A 16,476-nucleotide genomic window follows, 5' to 3' on the forward strand; every position below is an offset into this window, starting at 1 on the left:
ACAAGGTTCTCAAGGAAGAGCATCAAGCTGTTGAAGAAGCCGCCAAGGACACGAAAGCGAACGCCACGGCTTTGATTCGTGAAGAAGCCATGCAGCGGGCATCGAAGCGCAAAATCAACAACGGCGAAGACGACGGGTCCAGTACGAGCAAGAAGAAGGCGTTCGTAGATCTTCAGAACGCCGAGATACGCCTGGAACAACAAAAGTTGGAGTACAAGACCAAGAAACTTGAAGCAGACATTCACGAACAAGCAGAAGCGCGAAAGGAGCGTGCGGAAATGCGAGAAATGGAGTTGAAGAAGCATGCCGACATGATGGAACTCATTCGTCTTAGCTTGGCTAAGCATTAACATTTCATAAATCACAGTTGAATTGACTTCACAATTTGATAAGATATTCTTCAAGGAGTGGTGGAACTAAACCAAAGTACGAACTAATTTGATTTCCTCGGTTGTAGCAGCAGCTACAATTTGTCAGTAGCATCGACAGACACACAACTTTTCCCACGTTTTGCAGCATGATTTTCTGTTGCATTTTGAATGTGATAGCAGGCCATAATGTCTTCATGCGCCCAAAAGACCATTTAACTGCCAGTCTGACACGGCTCATAGCACCATTCAAGGATCGTTGCTGCTGACTGATACGCTTTCCTTTGAACCCAGACATAATCCACGGAATACATCCATACGCTGGGTCCCCGTAAATGAACGAATCCACGAAGAATGCGGCATGCTCATCAAGATAACATAGAAGCTGGCTTTTGCGAAGAAGCGTCGTGTCGTGGCGGCTGCCTTCATTGGGACCCAAAAATGTATACACATTCCGTCAGGTGCAGTCAATGCTTGAAAGTTCAAGCAATGCATCCGCTTGTGCCCACTGTAGATGTAGCGCTGCAGGTCAGGGGTATCCTCCAAACCTGGTGACTGTGTTATGCGGCACGTTGGAATCTTGGAGCCATTTATGAACGCATATATGCTTGGTCACAGGCGAACCCTTGGCAGCAACGGCGGCTTTGTAGAAACGGAGTCGTGGGCGCACAACATCGAGAGCAAAGTAGATCAACTGCTTCCATGTATTGTACAAGAGTTCCACCATGTCGTTGAAAATCCGACACAACGATTCGCGGGAACGGCCAAAGAGCTCAACCATGTCGATGTATCGCCGAGGATAAGACAACTGGAACAAAACAGTGCAAACCGCCTCGACAGCATTGCAGCGGTCCATTAATTTGGTAATGAATACACCAGGGACTCTGAGAGGGACTCTGAGTAGCGCGGTGAGCTTCATGACGTCACAAACGTCAAAGCGGAACTTGAGAATTGCGTCGGCGTCGTTCGTTTGGGTGATGCCGTATCGGATATCGGGTATGATTGGCCGCTCGATTAATGCAAATAGGATATCGATGAACAATAGTCGACGATGCAAAGACATCGAGCGACGGCGGCGTACGAGCAAGGATAGCTCGGTCGATGTAAGCATGGTGTTTTCGGCAATGGCAATCTCTTCTAAGGATAGGGACTCTATTTTTAGTGCGAAATGTTTGAAAACGTATCCGTTTCTTTTCCGCGTCCCTTGAAATTGACGGATGAGGATCGGGATTTCATGCCTCCGAAATCTCCTGAATATTGAGTCTTGCCTCCGTTCTTGCACCCGACTTCGAAGCAACGGTTTGGCATTGACGGAACAAGTGAAAGTAGCAGCTCATGGGCGACTTGGCTCCATTCACGCAAAATGGCAGTTTTGAGGTCATCCACGGATAAATACTGCCTGCCGCCAATTGGGAAGATATGGTAACTAGTAAATAGACAAAGTGTCAACACACTTGTCCGACATTTGGTTCCCGTCCAAAATGGCCAATTCCGTAAGTCCATGGGTAGAAAATCCACCCCAGATCATGACACCCCTTCCGCCATTCTGACGCGTCATAAATGACTCGGGCTCCTTGCGCAGATCATGCCAAAAATACTGAAAGCCGCCGGGTCCGTCCAAATTGAAACGCTGCTCGTCAGTCCACAGAATATGCGAAAAATCGGTTTGCTTGGCGACATGCATCTTGGCGTATTCAAGACGTGCTTGCATGTGCCGTTTTGTCAACGCTGGAGACGCCTTTCGCTTCCAATACTTCATCCACGATACAATTCGGAGAGTACGCTGAACCGTGCGCACAGATACTTCCAAACTCAACGCCCAGCGGATCGTACTGGCTAAGAGACCCGTCTTTGATGCCTTGTTGCAGATTTGCCGCTCCATTCGCTTGGTCATTTTGCTCGCTGTTCGGCCCTTGTAGCGCTTGCCGTACTAGTCAGGGTACATCAGGACGCTTGTTACTCGACTTCGTTGCGGCCCATGAGCTCGGCGATCTCAGAGGTCGACTCTCCGCACCTGCGGAAAGCCACCACCGACGCGACCTCTTCGGGGGTCAGTTGGAGTTCTTTCCCATGAACCCAATCTATTTGATGCTGAATATGTATGAGAGGATAGTTATGAATCATGGACAAGTGCTTACACGCCTGCTTTGTCTCTAATACGTGAGAAATTCAAACGTGACTGAGCTTGCGCTAATTTAATGTCGCGGTCGTGAAATCAAATTTTCTGATTTTGGCGCGAGAGCTCGCTTTTTGCGAGGCAAAAGTTGGCAATCGAGAGTTTCGGCCAAAAATCCTGGCAGTCTTGATTGTTTTTGAAGCTCTGATACTGATTGGATAAAAATTATGCTCGAATATAATGATGAATCAAGAGGCGCGGAGTGTAGAATAGAACCAGCGTTTGCGAAATCTGTCTGTTCGTTGTCGAGATGATGAATGGCTCCAGGTTTTCAGTATTCGTTGAAAAAATCAATAGTTTTCTGCAAACGTCGAAATTAAAAATGTTGCGCTAAAGTTCGATCTCCAACGACTATTCCGCTCCGCGAAACTGCCGCTCCCTGGTCATGGCGATCAGTTGTTCATCAAGTCGTATGCAAACCCATCTCCGTCACCGTGGGCCCGCGATTCGCTACATTCCTCGCAAAAAGGGTGGCGTCGAGGCGGCCATGGAACACCTGGAACAGATCGACATTTGCCATGTTCGCGCACTCGCGGCAACTTCTCGCACCCCTCCTCCGTCGAACCTGCTGATGGGAGGAGTCTACGCGGCGGACGACGCCGCATCCATTCACCACCGCCTTTACACCGTCACAGTGCAAAACACCAAGACCGGACGGAGTTGGGTCGTGCATCGAAGGTACTCGGACTTTGATGCTCTTCGGACGCGACTCCTCCAAGTTCTCGAACCGTTCTACTTCATGCTACACACCGTCGTGGACCACCTGAAGCGCATGCGATTCCCCAAGCGATCTGCTTTCGTTACGCGACGAGTCCGCCGCCACCGAGAAGAATGTTTCCTCGCCTACCTCCGCGGGGTCCATGTTCTCTTGACCGATCCCGACTACGGACTCGACAAAGATCTTCAGTTGCAGTGTGCGTCTGTCCTCCGCGGTTTTGTCGGAAGCCAAGACGTCTGCGATCCCTCTCACGTCGACTACTTCTGTCGCGACGTGATTCCGCAGTACAGACTTCGCATGGCCGATCGAAAGTGCATCGTGCGGTGCGGGGTCTTGGATACTGTTGTCGAAGAAGCACACGGTCCAGCGATTCCCTCCAGCGATGATAATAGTTCTTGCAGCTCCAGTGCCTGGGGGCTCACCGAAACTAGTCGATCCGAGATGAGCTTTGTATCCGCCGACGATTTCGAGCTCCCACGAAACACAGCGCCGCTAAAGGACACAGCCAAGTCGTTTGCGAACTCGTCCAAAGCATACGCTATGCTATTTCCACGCCAGCTTGCGCAATGCCACACCACCACTTCGCAAGGCTAACTTCGAACGGGAGTGCACTGGTCCCCTACTTCAGGGGGGGCAAGATCACTTGCGTGAAGCACCATGCAGCACAAGTCCTTGCGAATACGACCCGGCATGCGAGCAGACTTCGGTAGTCGTGTGCCCGTTCCCATAGTCTCTATCGGCCTCGTGCGGGAGTTGCATGTTTCATATTGTCGAATTTTCGAACCCCATGAAACCGTTCTGGCCAAGTGAAGGTTTTTTTGCTTGTCATGGCTGAAAATAAGAAAATTCAATAGAAAAACGACTGCAACGCAAAAAGAAGGGCAGCAAAAAGACTTGTTTTTTTTTGTGGGATCCCCAAGATCCAAACGGCAGGGTGCGATATTTCTGCATTTTGGACGTTTGGGCATGTCGACCGTCGAGCCGTCGCGCTATGGCCCCGATTTCCACTGCGTGACTGTTTCCCGCGACGTATTCGAAGTGCGGTCGCACTACACGAACCTGCGGCCCATCGGCGGGGGATCCTACGGCATCGTCGTGTCGGCGGAGGACACGGTGAGTCGAGTTCACTGTCGTGCACTCGCATGCCATAGTTTCCATCATGCCCTGTTGGACTTGTGTAGTTGCGAGGTCGCAAAGTCGCGATCAAGAAGATCACAGATGTCTTTGACGACCTCACGGATGCGAAGCGCATCTTGCGGGAAATGAAGCTGCTCAAACACCTCGGTGCCCACGAGAACATCATCAACGTGCGATGCTCCGTCGTCGTCTTGCCACATTTCGTGACATTCCGTGCGTAGATTCTCGACGTGATCCTGATTCCCCCCAACACGACAAACTTTGACGACATTTACATCGTCACGGACTTGATGGAGAGCGACTTGGAACGCATCATCTCGTCGTCGCAGGGGCTGAGCGACGCGCACTTTCAGTACTTTCTCTATCAGATCCTCCGCGGCACCAAGTTTATCCATTCCGCCAACGTCCTGCATCGTGACCTCAAGCCGTCGAATCTGCTCGTGAACTCGAACTGCGATCTGTCGATCTGCGACTTTGGCCTTGCCCGCGGGGTCGAGCTCTCCCACAACGAAGACCTGACGGAGTACGTCGTCACCCGGTGGTACCGCGCGCCCGAGTTGCTCACGGACTGCCAGAACTACGGCAACGCCGTCGACATGTGGGCCATTGGATGTATCTTCGCCGAGATGCTCAAGCGCCGTCCCTTCTTCACTGGCAAAGATCCTTCGGATCAACTGCACATGATTGTCCGAATATTGGGATCCCCGACGCCCGACGAAATGAATTTTGTCACGCATGAAGCGGCCAGGAAGGCCATCACACAGCATGGATATTATCCGAAGGTGTGGTCCCTTTGCAATACGAAGTTGATGGGAATCGTGACGGTAGCGCCCGCTGAACGAATTCTTTCCCAATGCCAACCCCCTCGCAATCGACTTGCTCGCCCGCATGCTGAAGTTCAGCCCAGACGAACGCATCACAGTGACCCAAGCTCTCGAGCATCCGTATTTGACCCAGCTCCACAACCCCGTATGGCTTGAACGAGCGTCCTTGCGCGGTTGGATCCTGCATGACAGGGTGTTGTGCGTAGGCGGACGAACCTGTCGCGTCGTCGCCGTTCAACTTTGACTTTGAGCGCGAGTCGTTGGACCAAGGCGTTGAAATGCCCAAGCACGACCTCCAAAACTTGGTCTACCTCGAAAGCGTCGCGATTCTGACTGCAGAAAACCAGCACATGCGTTGACGCAGTGAGTGGTCAATCAATCCCCTCTTGTGTTGTTGCATGCAATCGATCCTTGAACGCTCACGTGTTTCCTTGTGCCTGCCATCCTCTCGATCCAAGCGTCGGTCGGTTTTGCTGAGATGTATGGTGACTATGTCGTGCACAGACCCGACGAAAACGTCTAGCCCTGGTCTGGAAGCAAGTGCCTTCTTAGGCGAAGCGAAAACGTTTTGAGCCACATGTCGGGAGCTTCGGCATGAGGGAGGATTTCTGAGCATAACACACCTAACTCTATGATGCATGCACTCGTCTAGCAAGCTCTTGCTTCCTGCGCTTGGTCAGAATGGCGCCCCGTGAGCGCGGCAACGGCATCACATGGATAGGCAAGGAATACCCTTATATTTGGATATATGGTAGAAACGGATACGTCAATTTGAAATCTTCAAAGCTTTCTTCTAGTCTTTACAACCTTTATAAAATGATGTGACTATGAATTGGAGTTTGGACAAGTTCACAATGGAGGGGTTTCGTGGCGTAGTCTCACCAAGATGATGATGGATTCGGCTTCGTCCATGTACTATTACCATGCTTATCTTTCTTCGTGTGAGCTTATTTCCCACAAGATCATGAACACTTCGAGAGAACCGCGAAAAACAATCCTTGCCCCCACGACTCAATGTTCGCTCTTGTCACGTCACAAGAGAGAACATACCCCATCGGTTGCCATGTAGTGGACGTTCGACTTTGTTCATGTGCTAAGAAAGGGCGTGCTGCCCAAGAGTGTACGTGGCGTGGCGGAGGGTGAGTACAGGTTGATTCGCGCCGTCATGTGGCAAAGACGACCAACGTCGTCGTGCACTTGCTGTGGACAATCATGTAGGACTTGGTACGTAGTCTTCTCACAGAAGGTGGTTGACTGGGTTGTCCAGGACACCTGCAACATTCAATATACGTTTTGTTTTAATATTTGCTTCATGGACTTTTCCGGCATTCCCGGTAGAAACAAACTGTTAAAGTTTATCTCTTGAATTAATATGACGTTGTTTGCTCAATTTGCCTTCTCTCCACTAGACGAAATGGCTGCGAAGGCACCGACGTCGGAAGCCCCGAAGAAGCCCTTGCCCGCGTCGAAGAAGGTCCCCAAACCCAATGCATTCCTTGACTGGCTCCTTTGCTCGATGGTGGCAGTGGAGTGCGTCGTCATCTACCGCGTCCTCCCGCAAAATCTGCTCGTCATGCTCGGAGGAATGCTCGTCGTGGTGGCAATTGCCGTGTGGGTGACCAAGGCGACGTTCCGCGTTGTGGGAGGGTATGTATCGCGCAACTTCCTCAAGCATCTCGGAGATCCCCTGCGCAAGGAAGTCACGATGCGGAAATTCACTGACCAGTCGTGGCAACTGGTCATCCATGCCTCCATGTCTGTGCTGGAATACCTCGTCATCCGCGATGAAACGTGGTGGCAAGATACGACGACTTGTACGTCATGCACGCCTGATGAATTACCTGTCTGACGCGATTGCCATCGACAGTGTGGAACACAAAGAGCCCAACGTGCGACTTTCCCGAGCAGAAGTTCCTAACCAACTTTTTGTACATCACGCAACTCGTACGCGCCGTCTTAAGCCCACAATTCGTGCGCTGTCCTGACCTGAGTTTGGTAGGCGATTTGGATCTACACTGCGTTTTCGTGCAAGTTCTTGGAAGAAGTGCGCAAGGACTACCTGATCATGATGACGCACCACGTCGTCACGATTGCACTGGTTACGTGGAGCTTTGCCATGGGCTTCCTTCCCGTGGGTGTGTTGGTCCTCCTTTTGCATGACGCGTCGGATGTGCCGCTGGACCTGTTGAAGATGGCCAACTATCTCAAGCTCGAAGACCGCAAGGGATTCTTCGTCACAGAAGTCTTGTTTGCCATCATGCTGTCGGTGTGGGTCTACTTTCGTGTGTACCTGTACCCGGCCAAGCTCATCTACACGTCGTTCTGGGAGAATCGTGAAGCGTGCTGCTTGCCTCATGAGGCCCACGACCTGAACGTTGTTTTCCCGTACCCTGGGCCGCCGTCGTGGCTCGCGTTCAACATCCTCTTGGGAAGTCTCTACTTGCTTCACATCTGGTGGACGTTTTTGATCTTGCGTCTGTTGAAGGGCGTGCTCACCAAGAGCGTGCACGACGTGGCTGAAGATGAATACGAAGGCGCTTCGGACTCGGGCAAGGACGAGTAGTTTCATGGTCAGACTAGATCGCGCTGTGACTGCATGAGGTAGACATGGATTGAATCATGACGTTTTAATGCAGCTGAGTGTCGTGCCTCCATGGTGCGGCGCAAGTTCTGAAACATTCGCACGCCGAGCCACAACAATTCAAGATCGACGGTGGGGCACGCGGCGATCTGACCCAGGCTTGCCCGGGCCTACTGGGTTTGAATCACAACCATATTGGCAGTGACTGAGCTCGGACTTGAGTGAGGCCAAGTACATCGGACCGTTCTCGCTCGCGCCCAACGTCCCCTACGGCATTTGCTTGATTCCTTGCGTGATCGTCGTCGGTTCGATGATCTCTGCGTATTCGAGGAACAGCATCGTGGCGACAGCATCAGGGCGTGGCGGGTCGCCTTCTGGCAGTTCCGCCAGAAGCGCGTGATGTAGTCAATCAGCGCGCTCCACGTTATCAACATCGTGTGGTACAGCATTCGACGACAATGTCCTGGCGACGTCCTCGGCAAAGGTCCAGCCACTCAACGAATCGCTCTCGACCTAGACATGCCTTTGCCACAATTGTGACCGTCGTCGGCAAGTGGGACTAGCTGGAACTAGCGCTAGATCTTTGCATTCGAGTTGATCGGCGCAGTTGTAGTTGATGGGCTAGTCAATCTTTACGATCTGGAACGTAGTGTAACAATGGTTCTTGCCCGGCGTCGCCCTTGTCAACGTCCGGGATGGCATTCGGTTCACCGTGATCACGAACTGCGCCGTCAAAGTCACGGACCGAAGGTCGGAGGACGCCACACCTCATCCGTCCATGAACAACTCTCGTCATGCCATCTGCAAGTTCATCAACTCGTTTGCTGTCGAACAGGACACGGATGAACGCCTCACGCACGTGTAGTTGCTCGCGCACGGATGCAAGCTGTACAAGCCTTTGTAGCTCTTCATGCTGCCGCCCCAGAAAAGAGAACACCAGGAGTTCAAGAAGAAGGGCGGGAAGAGCAACCTCGTTAGGTACATCTAGACCATCCTCTTCTGTTCGTGCCTGGGGTTCAGCGAGTCTCGTCTTTCGCTGACGGCTGCTCTACTTGGGCGACAAAACCAAGACACAAGTCATTTGTGATTTGTACGCGCTCCACATGATGCTCCGACCGCCTGCTTTCAAAGTGTTGCAGCAAGAGCACTTGTTTTCACGGTTCGACTCGCCTTCGTTGACGACTTGCCGGCCGAACGCACGCCGCTCTTGGCGACACAGGAACAAGCAGGAGGTGGAAGAGGACCTACGGGTTTCGCCCTGGCGACGGGCACAATCGAAAGTCAATCGCTTCGTGGGCAAGCACCACGCCACTCGACTTTCCCAAATCGTTGTCGAGACGATATGGCTGGAAACAGGTACACGCAGAATATATAGAGCCACATCGACCGTGAAGGCGAAGAGCCCTTCCGTGATATAATCCCCATGTGACCTTCGAGTTGAAAGGAGATTACCATTTTTAACTGACCCAGCGGTACGTCCGACCCGTTGTGCAACAAAAGCACCAGTACGCTCTCAGGCTGGTAGTTCATGGCAAAGCTCCACATGACTAGCGTAGTCTTGACGACATGGTGGGTCGTTATGATCCATTAGACCTCGCACATTTCCTCCAATAACAAAAGCACGAACACGCAGCGAGAGACACATCGCCTACTAGAACCACACCCGTCAGTCTCCATCGCACGAGGTCGCGACGAATATTCGAGGCAGACGTACCAACTGGTTTGGAGTCTTTCGCCATACTAGACTTGGTGCCGTCCCACCACGTTTCGTACTGGAGTACACACGACTTCCAACACTGTCGTCGACGCGATATGAGTGGCGAGCTGCCACGACGGGCATGATCACGTTTATCTTGAGACGATGGCTATTGTACTGAAAGCACCTCCGGGAAAGCCACAAACTGCCAATGCGGAAGGGCATCTTCGTAGTCGAGACGACGGTAGCGACATCGACGACGAGGAGGCCTGTCATCAGGGCGATCCTGTCGTTGGCAAGCACGTGGACAATGGCGGTGCATGCTACAACAGTCATGACACAAACAGTCCGTCGACGACGATGTTTCGCTTGTTCATATTCGTCCCGGGCAGTCGTCCACCGTTCGGTTCTATTCATCGGGGGTGGCATTGCATACGTATCAAGACCCATTGTTTTAGCCCGAGTTGGAGAAGTGTAAACAGGACAATGTGTAAATTGTTCCTCGCGATGGCCTTTTAAATACTCTGGAGCGGACTCTGGCAAGTTCATGAAGAAATCCTGACGCCAGCGGAGGCAACTTTAACAAAGATCAAATCGGACCAGCGTTTTAAACTCTTCTGATCGCTTGTCGCCATGTTACCCAATAGAACCATCGAGCAAACACCATGCGTTGCATCGGACAACGGAATGGAGAAATGAAGGCGGCGTGGCAGAACCACGTTCCATCTTGGCTGTCACTGCAGTCGTCGCCGAGTGCCCACTGGCTGCCTTGGGCCAAGGAATACGTGATATCGAGGTCGAGCAGTCAAGCCCATGCAAATGGTGAGTTGCGCCGTCGCTCTTGAAGATCTTCAAGTGACGGTGACTCGGAGCCCGACACCACCGACGACTGCACTGACGAGAGCCGTCCCATAATGTCGGACAAACGACGGTGGTCGACAGGGTAGTGGAGATTCCGGTCCTCCATCGGCGTGCCACCAACGTCGCCACCTTCGTGCTCATCCAACAACGCGGTATACCCGTTATCTCGCGAAAAATCCACGTCGAACGCAACTTTGGAAAGGTCTTGCTGAAGGCCACATCGACGAAGGACAAAAACCAGCACAAAGGAGACAGAAGCAGTCCATATGATGACGCAGTTCAGATAAAAGAGGTTGACCGACCATTGTTTTGCTCCTATGCCACCGCTGCCTTGATGTTCGTAAAACAGGCCAAAGCTGGGCTTGCCATACATGCTGTCGTGGCTGCGTGGGGATCCACCGAGGCCGCCCATACACACACCCCACATTCCTCCAAACAAATGGACGGATGTGGCTTGCCCAAGTGAAGGTTCCATAGCGTTCAACCACTTGATTTGGCGAGCAAAATGCACGATGATTGCGGCGGAGATCCCGACAATGCAGGCGACATGTGGCTCGGCCAACGGGCCAATACCACGGATGGCCACCATGGCCGCAGCACAGGACGCGTGGAGCACTGAAGCAGAGTTCGTTCCGCTGTTCGAGTTGAACAGTTCAATTAAGAACCCGACAAGTCCTCCGCCAGCAAACGCCAACGATGTGTTGACGAGGCACGCAACCATCGCAGCCATATGGAACAACTGCGGCACGACAAGATTGATTCGGTTGACCAGCAGGCCGCACGTGCCAAGCCACAGCGCTGCGGTTCGAGCAAAGGAATAGCCAGTGTGGGATGTCGTGATGGGTATGGAGCACAATTGAGGCGTTGCAGGCAGTGCCGAGGACACCACCAAGGCCATCATTCCAGCGACGACATGAAGCACGCCACTTCCTCCGAAGTCCACAGCACCAACACCAAAGAGAGGTTGGGACGACCGAGGGTTGAACCATCCCTCTTCAAGCCAGGTGCTCCATAGCACAGGCGGATAAACAATTGCCAGGCCAACAAGACTTGCAATCGTCCCAACTACGTCATGCGTACTGGCAAAGGCATTGGTAAGCACTCCAATCATCGTGAGGGAGTACGACCAGTGGCTTAAAATCGACATGATGGCAGTTGTTTGGGAGACGTGGAGTTTTATGCCGTAGTAGATGGTGGTAAATGCGGCAAAGAGGACGGAGCCTGGGATGACATTGGCTAGGTGTGAATGGACAGGGTGGGCCATGCCGTTGGGTGCACCTTCATTTCGGCGCAGGGGAATTTGAACGTATGTGCTCGACATTCTTCGGCAAGTGTTAGAACGTCGCCGAGGCATCAAGTGTCGAACGAGGTACCCCACATGCATCGTCAGAACAATCACGAAGGAGACGTGCCAAATCAATATCCCCAACGATGTGGCGGTGGCAGGAGCGCTCTGCTGCCTGCTGGCGATCAATAACTCACGCACGATTGTTGAAAAGTCGACCTCCTCATCGATAAACTCAATGACCGGTGCGGCCATCTCGATCCCGGTGCCGGTGTCGCCGCCGCGCCGTGTCGGAAGATGGAACGAAATCGCGAGTGCAAAATCGAAGCATGTTCAAACCCATGGACCAATCCAAACGTTGTACGAACATGTGCGACTTGGTGGGCTGTACATTGTACAATTCAAGTGTATTGAAGTATTTTGAGTACCGTACAGCATAAATGTATGGTACCATTGGTCGTACATTCTCATCCCATCCACACTTGGGCAAGCCACCACACACATGGCGTCCAGGAAACCGGAGAAGCGAAAGCAGCGGCGGACACGCGAGGACGAAGACGAAGACACAGAGGAATACCAAGTTGGTACTGCTCTATCTGCGTACAAGAAGCAGAAGGAGCAAAGCGCAAGTGGAGATGCGGCAGAAAACGAGGTCGACGAAGATCAACTGGCCAAAGAAGCGTTCGAAGATCGGTTGCGCGCCAAGGATGAAGAATTTCGGAATCGCCGCAAGAAGTACAAAGAAGAGACATTGGATGCCGACGAGATTCGCGAATTGGCGACGCGTGGGGCTGTATCGGACAAACTACGTGACGAGCGACTCGAAGCCATCAAGCTCGCACAGCGGCGCAAGTACTTGGAGCAGCGCGAGGAGAAGCTCAAGAAGCTCGTGGAATCGTCCATCAAAGACGAGCATTTACTGTTTGGGGATGAAAACCTGACCGAGAAGGAAAGGAAGCAGCTTGAACTGAACGAGACGATCTTATCGATCCAGAAAGCAAAGGCGAAGGGCGACAAAACGATGGGGTACCAAATCCCAGATGCCGCAGACCAATACGATGAGAACGGCGAGCGCGTCGTGCCAAAAGACGAGCTGTACGATGACGACGAGGAAGAGGAAGTCAAGACTGAGCAAGAGCGTTGGGAAGAAACACAGCTGAAGAACGCGCAGCGACAGGGCCTGTACGGTGCGAAGGACCGCGCGCCCGAGGAGACGTACGAATTTGAATTTGACGACCAGATTGAGTTCATTTCGCAGCGCATGATGGCGGGCGAGAACGTGACGGCCGATGATATCAAGGACGCTCGGAAAAATGCCGAGGAACACAAGCATCTGGACATGCAGGAGAGCCGGAAGCGGCTGCCCATCTACACCTACCGCGACGTCCTGCTGGAAGCCGTGCGCGACCACCAGGTGATTATCATGGTCGGGGAAACAGGTAGTGGCAAGACGACCCAAGTGCCGCAGTACCTCCACGAAGTTGGGTATTCGCAGGTAGGAAAGATCGGGTGTACGCAGCCGCGGCGAGTTGCGGCCATGAGTGTCGCGGCCCGCGTCGCGCAGGAAATGAATGTCAAGCTCGGCAACGAAGTCGGGTACAGCATCCGTTTTGAAGACTGTACGAGCGACAAGACAGTCATCAAGTACATGACGGACGGGATGCTCCTGCGTGAGTTCCTTACCGAGCCCGATCTTAAATCGTACTCGGTCATGATCATCGACGAAGCCCACGAACGCACGCTGAGCACGGACATCTTGTTTGGCCTCATCAAGGACATCTCGCGGTACCGCGAAGACCTCAAGATCATCATTGCATCGGCGACTTTGGACGCGGAGAAATTTAGCGTCTACTTTGACAACGCGCCGATCGTCAAAATCCCCGGGCGGATGTTTCCCGTCGACATTTTGTACACGCGGGCGCCGGAGGCCGACTACCTCGACGCTGCGATCGTGACGGTGCTCCAACTGCACATCACGCAGCCTCTCGGCGACATTTTGGTGTTCTTGACGGGCCAAGAAGAGATTGAAACGGCGGAAGAGATGCTGCTGTTTCGCACGCGTGGCCTCGGGTCGCGCATCCGAGAGCTCCTGATTCGACCAATCTACTCGACGCTCCCGTCCGAGCGCCAGGCCCAAGTCTTTGAAACAACCCCGCCCAACGCTCGCAAGGTTGTGCTGGGGACGAATATCGCCGAGACGTCTCTGACAATCCCGGGCATTTGCTACGTAATCGATGCTGGGTTTTGCAAGCAAACGAATTACAACCCGCACACCGGTATGGAATCTCTTCTCGTGATGCCCATCAGCCAAGCGATGGCGAACCAACGCGCCGGACGCGCCGGCCGCACCCAGCCCGGCAAGTGCTTTCGCCTGTACACAGCGTGGTCGTACCAACACGAGTTGGACGAGACAACGGTGCCCGAGATCCAGCGAACCAACTTGACGTCCGTGGTCCTTCTCATGAAGTCGCTTGGCATCAACGACTTGCTCCATTTTGACTTTATGGACCCGCCGCCAGAAAAGTCGCTCATTCGCGCGTTGGAACAGTTGTACGCGCTTAGCGCGCTCAACGACCGCGGGGAACTGACAAAGCTCGGGCGGCGCATGGCCGAGTTTCCACTTGACCCGATGATGTCGAAGGCGCTGCTCGCGTCCGAAACGTACGGCGTCGTCGAGCAAGTGCTCACGGTTTGCGCGATGCTGAGTGTGAACAACACGATCTTTTACCGCCCCAAAGACAAAGCCGTCCATGCTGACAACGCGCGGCTCAATTTTGCGCGCGGTGGCGGCGGTGACCACATTGCCCTCATGAACGTGTACAACCAGTGGGCCGAGACGCAGTACTCGACACAATGGACGTACGAAAACTTTGTCGTAGCAAGGGCGCTCAAGACGGCGCGCGACGTCCGTGACCAACTCGCCGCGCTCTGCGACCGCGTCGAAATTGAAAAGTCATCCAACGAACAAAACACGGAAGGCGTCCGCAAATCCATTTGCGCCGGGTACTTTTACAACACTGCCAAGCTCGACTCGTCCGGTTCGTACAAAACCATCAAACAAACGCACACGGTCCACATCCACCCGTCGTCAGTGCTGGTCAAGCTCGAAGAGATGCCGCGGTGGGTCGTCTATCACGAACTCGCGTTCACGTCGAAAGAGTACATGCGCCAAGTCGTCCCGATCAAGGGCGAGTGGCTGGTCGAAATCGCGCCGCATTACTACAAAGCTCGCGAGGTCGAAGACTCGACCAACAAAAAGATGCCCAAGCTCGTCGGTCGCGCCTCATAGACGTTTGAAAGAGACGATGAACGACAGAGACACTGACTGCAGTCTTCATCGAGCAAAACGAAATCGTGTTGTGAGTGGGGACACAAAGGGTGGAGTAAAAAACGGGATGCAATCGTTGCGATGCGGGGATGCCGTCGCGGCCAGGGTTCAAAGCCATCAGCGCATGACTGACAGGTCATGTAACATCCTGGCGCTTGCTGGTGTAGGTGGCTACCGCGAGGCAGCATCAACGAGGTCAGCATGTCGTGGGGCATGTCAACCTTGGACGCTCTCGACATCGACTTGGACGGTCCTTTTGAAGGACCTCCCCGTCGCGGCTACGTTATCTACATTTGTACGACAAACCCAACGACATACTAGTCGAGTTGATAGTCGTCCCATTCACACGTCGGTCCGTGGGAACGAGCAGAGGTTATTGAACGGGCGGAGACTATAATTTGACCGATTTTGCGATCGCCGCAACGTTTGCAGGTCCGCCCCAGAGTTGCTGGAACACGGCATGCTCCGTCGACATCATCTGAAGCAACGAGGAGTCGTCTCCGTGGGACAACACGCGCTTGATGCCGTGCAGCACTCCTACGTCGCAGAGAACGAGTGCGCAGCGTTGCCACCGTGCCATTGATTTCGGTACCTGGAGCATGCGCATCCAGCGGACGAACGAACGAGTCCACGCCAACCTCGATGGCGTCGTCGTCCAGCACGGCATCGGCGAGACCGATCTGCAACGCATCGTCTGATGATACTTTTTCCGTCCGACCGAGGAGTCGCAACGCTCGCTGACGCCCCACCAGTTGCACAAGTCGCGCACCACCGCCCCATCCTAGCCAGAAAATCGCCACGTCAATATCATGCGCATGGCAGGCAAATTCATCCGCACCTGGAGAGACGCCCATGCGCCCATGAACGAATTGAATCGTGGCCGACTGGCCAACGATTCGAAAATCGCACGCCGTCGTGATCTCCGCCCCGCCACCGATCGCTGCACCTTCGACGACGGCGACACTTGTCAATGGCAGTCGGCGCAGACGGGTTAGAGCATGTGTCATAACTCGACTCATTGTCGCGCCGCCTTCGGGGGAGCTCAAGTGCTCCTTGGCGACTCGAAGGTCAGCACCAGAGCAAAAGTGACCCCCGGTGCCACGGACAATGACACAGCACAGCGAAGCTGCTGCTTCATCCAATTTGCCAACTGCATCAGTGAGCTCAGCCATCATCTTGCCACTCATCGCGTTGCGGGCGGACGGATTGTTGAGTTCCAGAATCGCCGTTCGCTTCAAAGACGAAGCAAACGACGGAAAGGAAGGATCACCAGGTAGGTACAGCGTGACGTGGTCGTCATCACGACCAAGCTGACGAAGGTACGCAATATCTTCAGGCCGTCCACGCACGGTATAGCTCCGAGTTTGCGGCAGCAGAAGCAGTCGCCGCCGTGAGGTCGCCAACATGATGCGTATCCAAACGGAAAAATCCATCGGTTGATGTGACTTCGAATACCAGTTTTGTCCAATCAATTCCACTCCAGTTGGAGAGTTATCCAATAA

General features: G+C 53.4%; 7 protein-coding genes across 9 annotated transcripts; 5 read left to right on the top strand and 2 right to left on the bottom strand.

The window, feature by feature from the left end:
- Positions 1-89: 89 nt before the first annotated feature.
- H310_00707 (hypothetical protein) lies at positions 90-350 on the top strand (the record flags this gene model as incomplete). Its single annotated transcript, XM_008863578.1, has 1 exon — positions 90-350. One exon carries the CDS (start codon positions 90-92, stop codon positions 348-350), a length of 261 nt encoding a protein of 86 aa, XP_008861800.1.
- Positions 351-2,923: 2,573 nt separating this feature from the next.
- On the top strand, positions 2,924-4,109 carry H310_00708 (hypothetical protein). Its single transcript, XM_008863579.1, has one exon. It carries the CDS (start codon positions 2,930-2,932, stop codon positions 3,854-3,856), a length of 927 nt encoding a protein of 308 aa, XP_008861801.1. The 5' UTR covers positions 2,924-2,929; the 3' UTR covers positions 3,857-4,109.
- An 89-nt stretch (positions 4,110-4,198) lies between these two features.
- On the top strand, positions 4,199-5,645 carry H310_00709 (CMGC/MAPK protein kinase). Its single transcript, XM_008863580.1, has 5 exons — positions 4,199-4,375; positions 4,444-4,569; positions 4,621-5,181; positions 5,228-5,368; positions 5,430-5,645. The coding sequence occupies exons 1-5, from the start codon at positions 4,229-4,231 to the stop codon at positions 5,580-5,582; spliced, it is 1,128 nt and encodes a 375-aa protein (XP_008861802.1). The 5' UTR covers positions 4,199-4,228; the 3' UTR covers positions 5,583-5,645.
- Positions 5,646-6,595: 950 nt separating this feature from the next.
- Positions 6,596-7,996, top strand: H310_00710 (hypothetical protein; the record flags this gene model as incomplete). The annotated part of the gene is made up of 3 exons (XM_008863581.1): positions 6,596-7,037; positions 7,091-7,167; positions 7,223-7,996. 3 exons carry the CDS (start codon positions 6,596-6,598, stop codon positions 7,784-7,786), a joined length of 1,083 nt encoding a protein of 360 aa, XP_008861803.1. The 3' UTR covers positions 7,787-7,996.
- A 624-nt stretch (positions 7,997-8,620) lies between these two features.
- On the bottom strand, positions 8,621-11,955 carry H310_00711 (hypothetical protein). The gene is made up of 2 exons (XM_008863582.1): positions 9,519-11,955; positions 8,621-9,455 (listed from the first exon to the last, which is right to left on the bottom strand). Exon 1 carries the CDS (start codon positions 11,899-11,901, stop codon positions 10,306-10,308), a length of 1,596 nt encoding a protein of 531 aa, XP_008861804.1. The 5' UTR covers positions 11,902-11,955; the 3' UTR covers positions 8,621-9,455; positions 9,519-10,305.
- A 172-nt stretch (positions 11,956-12,127) lies between these two features.
- On the top strand, positions 12,128-15,014 carry H310_00712. Of its 2 annotated transcripts, XM_008863584.1 has the most exons (2): positions 12,128-14,684; positions 14,739-15,014. In XM_008863584.1, exons 1-2 carry the CDS (start codon positions 12,149-12,151, stop codon positions 14,933-14,935), a joined length of 2,733 nt encoding a protein of 910 aa, XP_008861806.1. In that variant the 5' UTR covers positions 12,128-12,148; the 3' UTR covers positions 14,936-15,014. The 2 variants fall into 2 exon arrangements, with proteins under 2 accessions (XP_008861806.1, XP_008861805.1); XM_008863583.1 differs by having other exon boundaries at positions 12,128-15,014.
- A 90-nt stretch (positions 15,015-15,104) lies between these two features.
- H310_00713 lies at positions 15,105-16,403 on the bottom strand. 2 transcript variants are annotated; one of them, XM_008863586.1, is made up of 3 exons: positions 15,813-16,403; positions 15,567-15,755; positions 15,105-15,511 (listed from the first exon to the last, which is right to left on the bottom strand). In XM_008863586.1, exons 1-3 carry the CDS (start codon positions 16,378-16,380, stop codon positions 15,366-15,368), a joined length of 903 nt encoding a protein of 300 aa, XP_008861808.1. In that variant the 5' UTR covers positions 16,381-16,403; the 3' UTR covers positions 15,105-15,365. The 2 variants fall into 2 exon arrangements, with proteins under 2 accessions (XP_008861808.1, XP_008861807.1); XM_008863585.1 differs by having other exon boundaries at positions 15,105-15,755.
- Between the last annotated feature and the right edge of the window lie 73 nt (positions 16,404-16,476).

This window comes from Aphanomyces invadans (assembly GCF_000520115.1).
Source record: "Aphanomyces invadans strain NJM9701 unplaced genomic scaffold supercont1.1, whole genome shotgun sequence".
Lineage (NCBI taxonomy): Eukaryota > Oomycota > Saprolegniomycetes > Saprolegniales > Verrucalvaceae > Aphanomyces > Aphanomyces invadans.